A 12356-nucleotide genomic window follows, 5' to 3' on the forward strand; every position below is an offset into this window, starting at 1 on the left:
GTTGCTATCACTAGAGCTCAGGTATTTACACTTCAGTCTAATTTATGTCTTCTTGCCATTATTACATTGACATACAATGATGTTTTGTTTGATTACTTGCTGTGTACTTAGTGTGTATGTCTTCCAGAGCACATCCTCATGTCAGGCTACACAGCTTTCTAGCCTACATTAGGTCATCACGTTAGAAGCAAAGGTTCATTTCATTTCATTTATTTTTTTAAAGGACAGTGCACCTTGATCAACATTTCTGTAAATGTGCCAGTGTTAGCCAGCAGGCTAATTTTCAACTGTAGTCCATTGGCAAGATGTTATACTAGGCACATGGTGGCTAAAAAAAACCCCATATTAAATCACATAGCAATTGACTTACAGCAATAGAACATAATGCCATAATACTAGCTCCAATAAAACATTTAAAACATAAGACATATAACCATACAGCCAAACAACCCTTAAGGGATCAATAAAGTAACCACCTATCCATCTATCTATCATACATACATCATGGGTTACAGGACAGCTAAACTATAGAGGCAGACCAACATTAATGTATTATGAGAAGTGCTCACATTTTTGTATGCTCAAAAGCCAGTCCTTAAGATGGTGTGTGAATGTATGGTGAGAGGTGGAGCGAGGCTTTTGTGATCTAACTTTTATTGTTGTACTAGTTAGTTTCTAGAAGTCTTTTTCTAGTAGGCGAATACAGGTTCTTATGTGCTCGTCAATGTTTTGGAAAGTCAATTCATGGGTTTCTTCAGGTCACTTTCCACAGGTGTATAAAATCAAGCACCTCGATTATGAATGCAGACTGCATGGTGCTTGATTAATACACCTGTGTAAATGGACCTGATGAAACCCATGAATTGCATAACAGATAGAATTGATATTACCGAATGTCTTCTTGTGGGTGTGCTACTTAGTACATCATACACCTTACCACATTCACTAAAATATTTTTGTTTCCATTGTACCAGTACAGTTTTGTGAGATAGTGAATGTCCTGTGTACTATTAGTATCTTGTAACTTGACAGTAATAATACATATTTATTTACTTTAGGTACCCAAACAGAATACTTCATGAAAAGTATGAGTATTGATACAAGCACTTCGGATACACCATGGGCATGGGGGCCTGCTACCTCTACTGCCATCAAGCCTGTTCATCCAAGGCCAGCTAGAAGACCTCGGGTTGATCAAGAGGAGGAGGAGGATGAAAGCGACATCTCCACAATAACACCTGATGGCTCCACCTATGGCCCAGCGCAATCAAAGAGCAATGTTATAAAATCATCACAGCCAACGAATGTGTTTTGTGTGTTGTCCCTTCGGATCCCCAGGACAATACAGCCCGAAACAACAACTCAGACCTTTTTTCCCTAAATAATCCCAGCACTATCTTACAAAGGATCTGTAGGCCAAATGTCTGCATCATCTGGCAAAAAGAAGACATTGTTAATTCTGTGCATAGTTTGGATGTTCTTGTTTTGTGTTTGCATTATTTTAATAGACTGCAATATTACTATTTGTCAGTGTTTCATGGACCACCTAGCAAAAAAAAAACAGTAGACCTACTTCAACAGTATATTACACAATAGGCCTTCTTACTGAACCACCTTGCTTATTGTCTTTGCACCTTGCTTGCTTGCTGCTGTATGTAAATATAATAAAGTTGTTTATAGACAATTGACCTGTTTTGTATATTTGTTTTAGGAGTTTCATCAGTTTTTGTCCCTTTTAAGCTAAAGGTTTATCTTACCTTTCATATCTTCTGTCTCACAGAGGGCCATAGTCGTCATAGTCGAATGTTTAATGCATTTTGAAGGGAGTACATTATGCTAAGGCAGACTGGTTCTAATCCTGGGTACAGGGTCATACAGACAACAGGGGTACTGGTGTTGCCCATTTTTCTAACCACATGAGCAATCCCCTTACGAAAAAGTAGTATAGGAATCTTATAATATTTGGGACAAAATATTATAGTAATCTTATAGGAAAAATTGGGACATAATATATATTATGTTACGCAATATTCATGATTAGAGGCGAAATCCAGTCGTTCCTCCCCGCCCACCTTCCCCACCAAACTAGAACAGCATGAAACAGACGCAGGACGGCATTTTTTTCACCAAAACCGGCTCACAGGGCATTCATCAATACTACAGACCACTGCAAAGTTAATGAAAAAACGATGAGATGAGACCTTTAATGACTTCATTATTGAAGACTTTATGATCAAGACACATGACTCCTGAGACCTAAGTTAAGATTTTATTTTCGTCTAAAGAAATGTTTTCTTTTCACTGCAAGAAAAAAAAAGATTGGTCGACAGTACTTTCTTATCAATATTAGATTATGGTGATATAATATACATGCATGCATCTTCATTGAAAAAAATGGATGTTGTTTATCATTCTGCCAAGGACACATCACTGCAACCTATTTGAAATGGTTCAATGGGACCATATGACACAGGATTATGATGCAGAGAGGACTGCAGACAGCTTCCCCAAAAGAAGTGCGACTGACCCTAGATTCACAGTTGTGTTGCCTTACTGCATGCCGGTGGGTTTTCCTGACAGATGGGCTTGTGTACTATGGTGTATGCCTTGAAGCATAACCGTAATTTGATTGGCTGGTGCCTTGCGTTGCTGTCCATTGGTGCAGAAAAAGTTGAAAACGGCGACGGGAGAAAAGCAACACATCAGGACCACAGTTCTCTTAAGCCCATGTGCTGCACATGTAAAGTGAACGAGATGCGTGCTGCCCATGTAAAGTGAACGAGATGCGTGCTGCACATGTAAAGTGAACGAGATGCGTGCTGCACATGTAAAGTGAACGAGATGCGTGCTGCCCATGTAAAGTGAACGAGATGCGTGCTGCACATGTAAAGTGAACGAGATGCGTGCTGCACATGTAAAGTGAACGAGATGCGTGCTGCACATGTAAAGTGAACGAGATGCGTGCTGCACTGCATGCAATGCAAGCGTCTGTGTGCATCGTTACCCAGGAATGCGACTCTGCGTCTGCGCCTTGCGAATGTAAATAACATTCATAATATGGCTACTAGCTTTCATTCCGCCATTCTGCATAAAACTAAGAGTTGTAGCCTACATGTTTATTCCAGGCGGATGGTCCTCTAGCAGAGAACAGGTGTGAGGCAGTGGTCATTTCATGCCAATATTTTTGAATGCGACTGTGCGTCTGCGCCTTGCGAATGTAAATAACATTCATAATGGCTAGGCTACTACAGTCGCTTTCATTCACCCTCTCCGCCTGCATAAAACTAAGAGCTATACATGTTTATTCCAGCCACGGATGCCCCGCCCCACACTTTGAGAACCACTGTAACCCAACCTCTCGGTACTAGCTCGGATCAGCTGACCAGCAGTGGCTGCGATAATCTTGCAGCACCAGTAGAGAGAGACAAACCAGCGTAGTCGTGTCCAGTAGGAGGTGGCTGGTTGCTTTATGCATCACACAGACAAAATGCTCTCACAAATGTATCAAACGGAAATACTTTGGGACTCAAATCAGGAAAGATCTACAACGCCAAGCAATGATGAGGGGTCCAATGAGACCGGCGCCAGGGCACAGCCTAGTCGCCAGCTTGATGTTATTTTGCCACGGGTGTGACTGTAAACACTCACATCAAGCTCCATGACAACTAAAGAATAGCTGACATTTACCATTACTTCCAAAAGCATTGTTCACATGTTTGCTGATTTTGAGTGGTTGCCACATACAGGCTTTCAAATTTTTTTTTTGTGAGGCTTGGTCTGAGGAGCATTTGGACCAAACCGGTGCAGGTCAGTAGATGGGCAGCCGTGGCCTACTGGTTAGCACCTCAGACTTGTTACTGGAGGGTTGCTGATTCAAGGGAGTGCCCTTGAGCAAGGCACCTAACCCCTCACTGCTCCCCGAGCGCTGCTGTTGTAGCAGGCAGCTCACTGCGCTGGGATTAGTGTGTGCTTCACCTCACTGTGTGTTCACTGTGTGCTGAGTGTGTTTCACTAATTCTCGGATTGGGATAAATGCAGAGACCAAATTTCCCTCATGGGATTAAGAGTATATACTTATACTTATGACCCAGACCCATCCTTCAAAGAGAACACAGGTTCTCAAGCCCCCAATGGTATTAATTTTTTTGGTGGTTAGATACATTATAATGCATCAATTAACATCTATATAAAATTGTGAAATAACCTAAATAGCATTAACTGAGGAAAAAAAAAACATTAGCTAGATTATATAGATTACATATATAACCATAAATTATAGACATAGATTATAGAATACACGTAAATATTGTTCAAAATACTAGGTACAAATGCATATAATCCAAGAGCTGGTAGAAGCTCTAATAGGTTCTAAAAATAAATCAACAGTGACAAGTGGAAAGCAGAAAATGTCTTTTCAATAACAATTTATCATAAAGTATCAGAGTTTTGTTGATGAACATATTGGTCATACATTTAACGTATAACCATCTTTTCATCTCTTTCCGAGTTGTCATATTGTCTGTACAGATGATGCAGCCTCCTCTCTCACCTGCAGGGAGACCATGCGCTACACGCTTTGTTTTTACAGGCCGAGGTCTTGATAAAGGTAACTGTCCAGTTCTTTAAGAAGGGAGAGCATGATGCCACAGGTTTGTTTTTACAGGCCGAGGTCTTGATAAAGGTAACTGTCCAGTTCTTTTAGGAGGGAGAGCATGATGCCACATGCTCTGTCCCCCTTTTTAAGCACCATGTCGATGAGGGAGGTCACCTGGTCCTGCAGCACGCTGGTCCTCTGCAGGACGTCTTCTGCCTCCCTGCTGCTTATCACACGAGGCGAAGCTTGAAGTTCATCCAACAGATCTCGGAGTAGAGCTCCCGATGTTTTCTTGATGAGATCAGGACGAATCTTGAACAGTCGATCTAGAACGAGATCATTAACGTAAGATTTTGACTTTTGACTTTAGCTGCTACTGGTACTATGCTCTACCTAAGTAAGATTTTGTAGTTACCTGAATCCAAATCATGTTCAATGCAAAACAAGAACAAACTTCTAGGTTTAAATATCTTTCAAATGTTTTATTCTGTACATAATTGTTTTTTATAAAGGTCAGCATTGGATTATATACCTTTGTGTGACATGGAGGCCATTTTCCCTTCTTCCTCATCAGTCCTGGCAGCTCTGCTTGTGTAAGCCACCTCTCTGTGGGTCATGACTTGGGAATGTCTGGATGCTGCTGAGGGCATTTCATGACTGCATGCCATTTCTCCAGTCTCACCAAATTCAAAGCTTTCCAGTGTAGCTTTCCATATGGACTGCCCTTCACTGATCAGCTCCAAATCAAAACAGTCCTCTGCTTTATCAATGACCACCCGGAATAGGTCAGGAGGTCTGATGTATTTTAGGGTGATTTCTGGTGGGGAACTTCTAGCATGACTGGCAGATGACTTCAAGCTAAACTTTGTGTGCATCCAAATGGACATATCTGGTCGATGTGTTTTGATCTTCTTAGCATCTTGTGTCTCTCGTAAATCCTCCTCAACGGCCTGAATCATGGAAGCATCCCGTGGCACGACATATGTGAGGAGAACCAGGGGTGTCACTCTGGTGCGGTAAATTAACACATCCAGATGGGCTTTCATTGGGATTCCAAATTTCACCAGGACTTCTGTCAGTGAGAAGGAGGGCTTGAGGAGCTTTGCGTGGAAGCGGGTCAGCTCACATTTCTCTAGAGTCACACTGCGGTCAACCCCATGCAGAACTCTCACAGCCTCTCTAAGAGAGGAGTCTGAACCTTCCAGACAGGCAAAATGGGGCAGATGAGCCTCCAACAGTTCACCTGAGAGCACTTTGATGTCCATCAAGGGACCAATTGGCTCATACTGCAACATGGCAAGCTCTGCTCTGAATACATGGGGGTCACTAAAGTGATACTGTAGAGACACTTCAACCGCACACACCCAGCGCAAACCAGACACTGTGCACTCAAAACTTCCTGGTGGAGAGCTGTGTTTATACACTGGGACTCCTGTCTCCATGGAAACAGAGGGTTCCATCAGGATCCAGTGTGAGGTGTCTTCAGCTTTGTCTTCACAGGATTTGCAGCAGTTTGTTTGTTTGAAATACTGACACAGAATTTTGCCTGATGAAATGTCCAACCTTTAAGAGCAAAGATTTTAATTACAAACTGACATGGTGGCTGAAACATTGTTAAGGTATTGGAAAAGAAGAAATTAAATTAGCACAACCAAACACACTATGGCTGAATTGGAGTAATTCAGTGCCTATAATCAAGCATGGATTCATTAAGATCATAAAATCAATTTAAATGTAAATCTAAATCTTCGTACTCAGCCATATTATCAGACAGTCCTCTCATGTCTCTCCTCCAGTCAGGATTGTCTACAGAATCCCAATCCTCTTGGTCCAGAAAAGTGTCTTCTGAGGAATCTTCCCCAATGACGTTAGGCCCACATACATTTGATGGCTCTGGGACTTTGTCAACTGTGGAAATAATACAAAAGACCTTTTCCTTTTTGGGACTGAATTACATTGAGATATTAAAAATGTATCAACCTATATGTGTGTGTGTGTGTGTGTGTGTGTGTGTACAGTATGTGTGTGTGTTTATGTGTGCGTGTGTGTGTGTGTGTGTGTGTGTTTGTGTGTGTCTGTGTGTGAAGGAAGGCTGGGGTGTGCTGCTCTGTAAAACTGTTCACTCAGAGGAGTTCATCAACTGTAAGAAAATCTATGAAACTGTTCAATGCAGGGGGAGTTAATTAACTCTACAGAACAATAATAATAATAATAATAATAATAATATGCATTCTAAATGTGACAAAAACCATAATATTGCCAAGGGTCAACAACGTGTCTATTTAGGCTTCATCAGACTGCTCAGAGTATGTACTCAAATGCTCAAATTACATTTACATTATTCACAGTGGTGGACGGCCATTTCACCTACAATATCACACTGCTGCTGCATCACATTCATATCACTCCGTGTTATCATTAAGCGTTTGCGACTTATAATCGCACACACACACACACACATAAAGTCTACAGGAAAACTGCAGCATGACAGACGAGGAGAGAAATATTCTGTGGATCAGGAAGGGTGGAGAGGGACAGAGAGAGAGTGTGTGTGTGTGTGTGTGTGTGTGTGTGTGAGAGAGAGAGAGAGGGAGATCTCTTGATTTGCACATATCGGCCATAACTGACTGATGGCAATTCCAGGTGGAAGGCCCCCATAGCCAGCTGGGAGCTTCGCTTCTCAGACTGAAATGAGTAGAGTGCTTTAGAGAGCTTTCTACGGCACAGATGAAGCGCACACGCGCACACACACACACACACACACACACACACACACACACACACACACACACACTAGGGCTGAAAGATTAATCGATTTATAATCAAAATCACAATTTTTAACTAATGCAATTACCAAATCTTGAAGGATGCAATTAATTGTGCAGCTCACGTCTCTGATTATTTTGAAGCGTCAGCCTCAATGCCTTTTCACAGATGAACCACAAACAGTAACGCCCTGCACACAGCCACATACACACCTCCAGATTTGCCACAAATCAGTTGGATTAAAAACAGGCAAGAGGTTTGAGAAGCCTATATACCCATCAAAATGTGCATGAGTGAGCCTATATACCCATCAAAATGTGCATGAGTGAGCCTCTATACCCATCAAAATGTGCATGAGTGAGGTCCTCCTATTCTAGGGCTTACCTGCAGTGGTGAACTGACTGCTTGCAAGGGTGGTCGGCCGGTTCTTCCTACTGCTTACTGGTGGGGAGAACAGCTGTAGGAGATGACACATGTCTCAATGTCACATTCCCACACCACAGTCAACGCAAAGCATGCACTGTGTTCAGAAACATTGCATGAAGGTCTGATTGATGATTCAAAAGAAACACGTGCATCTCTGTGTATTCTGCGTAGGGGATCTCGATCGTTTGCACACTGGTGACGTACAAAACATCAGCTCATGTCAATTTAAACTAAACTTATGAAAATGTCCAAATTATCCTGAAGGAAGATTCACAGTCAGTGTGGTGATTAAATATTTGAACTTTGGGTTGGGTGACAAGGACAGAAATCAGTTAATCTCAGGTCTAGACACTGCATTAAAGTTCACGGTTCAGGTCAAGATTAAGTGACCCAGAAAACGTCCAGGTTGATGGTAATTTTGATACCATAGATTTAATAGAGACCCAGTCAGACCAAAAGTATGAAAAATCAGGAACAGAGTTTATTTACAATGATGCGCATTGTAACGTGACTGAAACACGGACATATATTAATTTCAGTTACGCCAGCTTATTTTTTGTATATGGGAAGGAGACTCGGTTTCACTCTGAACTTTTAAATGAAAAATGAGTGTATTGAAATGTTCAATTTCACAACAGTATTTAAGACCGTGGCGCATTTCCAACGTCAGGCCTAGCTGTAGGTAAGCTGCCCTCAAGGCGCATATGAACAAAGGAATCGCCCCCAAATAATAAAAAAAAACTCCATTCAAACCAAACTGAAAATGTTCAATACGCAGTTGTTCGTTAACCCACTTTCGTACAATAGCATACATATAAATAGTAGTCAGTTTCAACAACCCTCTATTGAGCTCAGGAATATTAATGCAGGCTACCAGTTTTCCGACAACGTCGGTCACATAGGCCGACAACAAAAAGTGAGTCGTGCTCCTAGAGCATACGATCTCTAATCAAAAGAAAAAAAATGAAAGAAAGAAAATGTATGAAATGAAATCAAAAGTTAGAGTCAAATATCAACTGAAGGAGTCAGGGGTGAAAGAAGGGGTGAGACGTTTTGTTGTGTGGGCGCCGCCACGGAAAAGTAGGCTATAGTTTGTTGTAACGAGGAATTTAAATGGGATTGGGGCAGCGGTAGGTATTGAGGGCAGGTGAAAGGGTTTTTGGAGGCTACAAACAGGCTTAGGGAAACCGGTCACAACAGAAAAAGTTTGTATCAAACCCGGCATCCAGCGCTGTTCGTCATAGAAAGCTCCTTCTCCCTGTGTCTTGCAGAATTCTCGGAAACGGATGTCGGGGTCCAAAAAGTGCTCCCAGGGCATAGAATAATCCACCAGAGTATCCCAATAGAATCCATACGATCCTTTCCGTTCTCAGTACTTCTCTCTTGCCGCAACTCATCCGCCATCGGCCCACACTCTCCCCGCCACAGACTTCATTCAAATAATGACAGGCCTACGCTCACTCACGTCATCACGTCACGTCCCAACACAAACAGATCCCCTCAACTGCCACCAGTCTACTCCAAAACCCACCAGTTACTATTTAATTAATATATTATTATCATTATAAGTAGGCAGGCATAGCTGACCGCTACAGCATCAAGGGAGAGACAGCATGACTTCACCTAAAGATCCATCAGCTGCTCTAACTAGACAAGGAAATAGTTAGGGTTTAAGTATCCTTCCAGGCTGACGGGAGATGGCGTTGGTCATCCCATCTCACATGGACTATACTGAATCAGACCCTGATTAGTGGCAACCTGGCAATCCGGAGCAGATAGCTGCAAAGTCATAATATTCCCGCTTATCTCTAAATACAGTCACACACAGATATACACAGGGACAGTACAGATATCATAGTCATTAGTTACATAGAATCATACTTTTAGTATCAAAGTGACTCACTAATGAGAAATGCAGAACATTAAACCACATATTGGAATATTGGACATAACGCAGAACATTAAACCATATAGCCTATTGGAATATTGGACATAATGTTCTATTCCACTTTCTCTCAAGGTACAACAACATTTTTAGTCAGAGAACTGCTATGGCACTGTCACACATATAACAGATGCATAAACAACAATAATCTTGAAAAATTATTATTTAAAACCTAGATGAACTTTAAAGCCAATCTTACCGCACTAAAGTCCAGCAGGTCACTCAACTCCTCATCGGTTCCAATATCGGCAATCCGCTGTTGTCGGTTCATCTTTGCGATTTTTAACTAAATCTAGAAAATAAAACAACCGAGTACCCTACTTATTCTCGGCGAATACAATCATCAAAGGCAGAGATGCCCACGTGAACGCACGCGATCATTTGCTATATCGTAACCACAACCTCAAATGAAAATCATCTGAGTAACTGTAGGCTTCAGTCCATAAAGCTGGTAGGTCTCAGTGTATGTGATAATATTGCCACACTGGTGTCAACTACACCTAATGCTAGATCAATGACAAAACAGCCTTGGCTACTCCTGACATGAAATTCCAAAAGCAAGAGCCTCCGCCTATGGTATACTGTTTCGGTGCATTAGCCTACGAGAGGCCGTTGAATGCCCTCAGATATTCAATAACAACATAATAATACGAAACTGAAAGACTAATGGAAAATGTTACAAATTGCATTTACTGTTTGTAAGCTATAAAATGACAGTCTATGGCAACATTGTTGCAGGCTTTATTGCTCCGCCGCATTCGCCACACATGGACGCAACATCGCTTCACTGTTCCAATAATGAACATGTGGACGACAGAATAAATATAATTTTGCATTTGGTAACAATTATTAGCAACAACAAACGGGGCAACAGTCCATTTTGAGGGTGAAAACATGCGGTCAGTTCTGTTATGTTAAGACTGACAGAAGCAGCGGCGTGCAAACGCGATCTGTCAGATTCCATGTTTTTAAATATCAGGGCACCTTACAGTAAATAAGACAGAGACAGTGAAAAGCAACAGACCTACGCGCGCGTGTGGCACAGACACTAAAACACATTACATTCGGACTTGAAAACGCCCTTACAAGTAAAAGTAACAGAGCAAATGCCAACCCCTCACTCCATAGCCTACTACCTCCAGTCTTTCTTGTATCCCAACTTCTTTCACCCAGTCCGAAACCCTTTTACTATTTTACTAGCCTGGAAAATCCAGACCCTGATAATCTAGAAAGATTAAGGGTCTGGCAAAGAACAATGTAATAGTGCAGTCCCGGCGGCATGGGGGGGCTTTGGGGGGCCAGGCCCGTCCTGGAAGTCATCCGTGCCCGCCCTGAACGAGCTTGGCTGCTCCAACCAACCCCAATCCCATAGATTGATTTTGAACACTTATTAAATGTAGGCCTAGCCTATACGTTTGTCAATCTAGCAAGTAGCAAATAAAACTGGTAAAATCTGTATTATTCCGTAGCTAATCAATCAGGAACATTAGGTAAGCACATCACCTAAATGGAGAGGAGGTTACGTGGCGCAGTCTACTTCACTTCTGCACTAACCCCTGTCATCCGATGACAAATACAGCTTATCGGCTCGCAGGTAGGCTATATCTCATATCGTAGTTAGGAGAAGTATGCCTAGTAGTTTCTGGGTTTGTTTGATAGCGTTAACCTTTACAGTTTTTTTCTTCTGACCTAGTCGGAGAACAGGGAGCTTACCACTCCAGGGCCGAAGTTATCCGTAACTTCGGGGCTAACTCCCTAACACTCTATCTGAAAGTGGTTAGCAAATGAACGAGGATTTTGGTTTTATCTGCGGATTTAGTTTTGCATTATTTTGAATATGACTAGCTCCAGTCTCAACAGCACGTCTACTTTTTCCACACGCATCTCAGTTCTAACACACATATCCCCTCTCGCTTTCTCTCTCTCCATCCCTGCGCACAGGGCTCTCTTAAAGGAGCTGCACCATTTTTCAACAATTGCATCTACATTTTCATATTGGAATGTTTTGTCAAGTGTAAGCTTAAACTACCGTGATCAATTTAAGTTCCAGTGCCCCCCCTGGAAAGGTGTAATGCCCGTCCGTGAATTTGTGTCTGCCGCCGGGTCTGTAATAGTGTATCGCAGAGACAATTCCATTGTGCTCTCGCGAAAACTCTGGATTTCCAAGGTAATATTTTACCTTTTCTCGTTTGAAAATCCAACTAGGGCGATCTGGTGTGCCTATAGTTGACTTGTCTGTCAGACGCGCAAAAGGAAGACAACGATTTCAACCTTGAAAGAATTATATTTTGCAAATATCCCCTGTATGTAACTTGCGAGTTTCCCTTAGGCAGACATGTTTGCTTCGCGAAAGCCTAAGCACTGAGATGACGTGAAGTACAATATCCTTCCGCCGTTTCGCGCTGTCTGGTGGCGCACAGCCTTCCGACACCGCGCGGAGGGGTTTCCACACCATGCCGACGTGAGACACGCCGACGACCGCTATGAAATAATGGCATGTCCTTTGACTTACTGAAAGTAACAAATTGGACCATAACACGATCTGACAGCCATCAGTGACATCAGTGTTGACATCAGATATATTTAGAATTGCTCAGCAGGCTGCAATGACATGTGGCCTACATC

The 12356-nt window shown here is 42.2% G+C and overlaps 1 protein-coding gene across 4 annotated transcripts; it reads right to left on the minus strand.

Moving 5' to 3' along the window:
- Positions 1-4407: 4407 nt before the first annotated feature.
- On the minus strand, positions 4408-12070 carry LOC125297553 (caspase recruitment domain-containing protein 8-like). 4 transcript variants are annotated; one of them, XM_048247977.1, is made up of 6 exons: positions 11911-12070; positions 9931-10023; positions 7745-7817; positions 6349-6502; positions 5127-6157; positions 4408-4920 (listed from the first exon to the last, which is right to left on the minus strand). In XM_048247977.1, the coding sequence occupies exons 2-6, from the start codon at positions 10000-10002 to the stop codon at positions 4658-4660; spliced, it is 1593 nt and encodes a 530-aa protein (XP_048103934.1). In that variant the 5' UTR covers positions 10003-10023; positions 11911-12070; the 3' UTR covers positions 4408-4657. The 4 variants fall into 4 exon arrangements, with proteins under 4 accessions (XP_048103934.1, XP_048103933.1, XP_048103931.1 ...); XM_048247976.1 differs by lacking the exon at positions 11911-12070 and adding an exon at positions 9005-9215 and having other exon boundaries at positions 9931-9988; XM_048247974.1 differs by lacking the exons at positions 9931-10023; positions 11911-12070 and adding an exon at positions 9005-9484 and having other exon boundaries at positions 4408-4610; positions 4686-4920.
- Positions 12071-12356: the final 286 nt, after the last annotated feature.

This window comes from Alosa alosa, chromosome 7, assembly GCF_017589495.1.
Source record: "Alosa alosa isolate M-15738 ecotype Scorff River chromosome 7, AALO_Geno_1.1, whole genome shotgun sequence".
Classification (NCBI taxonomy): domain Eukaryota; kingdom Metazoa; phylum Chordata; class Actinopteri; order Clupeiformes; family Clupeidae; genus Alosa; species Alosa alosa.

What these genes read in the sequence shown, in the direction of transcription:
- LOC125297553 (XM_048247976.1), bottom strand. Translation starts at nt 9,190, where the DNA reads ATGGCGGATGAGTTGCGGCAAGAGAGAAGTACTGAGAACGGAAAGGAT. An exon ending in CGAACAGCGCTGGATGCCGG is followed by an intron (nt 7,818 to 9,004) that starts GTTTGATACAAA and finishes CATCTCCTACAG; the next exon opens with CTGTTCTCCCCACCAGTAAG. An exon ending in CTGTCTGATAATATGGCTGA is followed by an intron (nt 6,158 to 6,348) that starts GTACGAAGATTT and finishes TTGCTCTTAAAG; the next exon opens with GTTGGACATTTCATCAGGCA.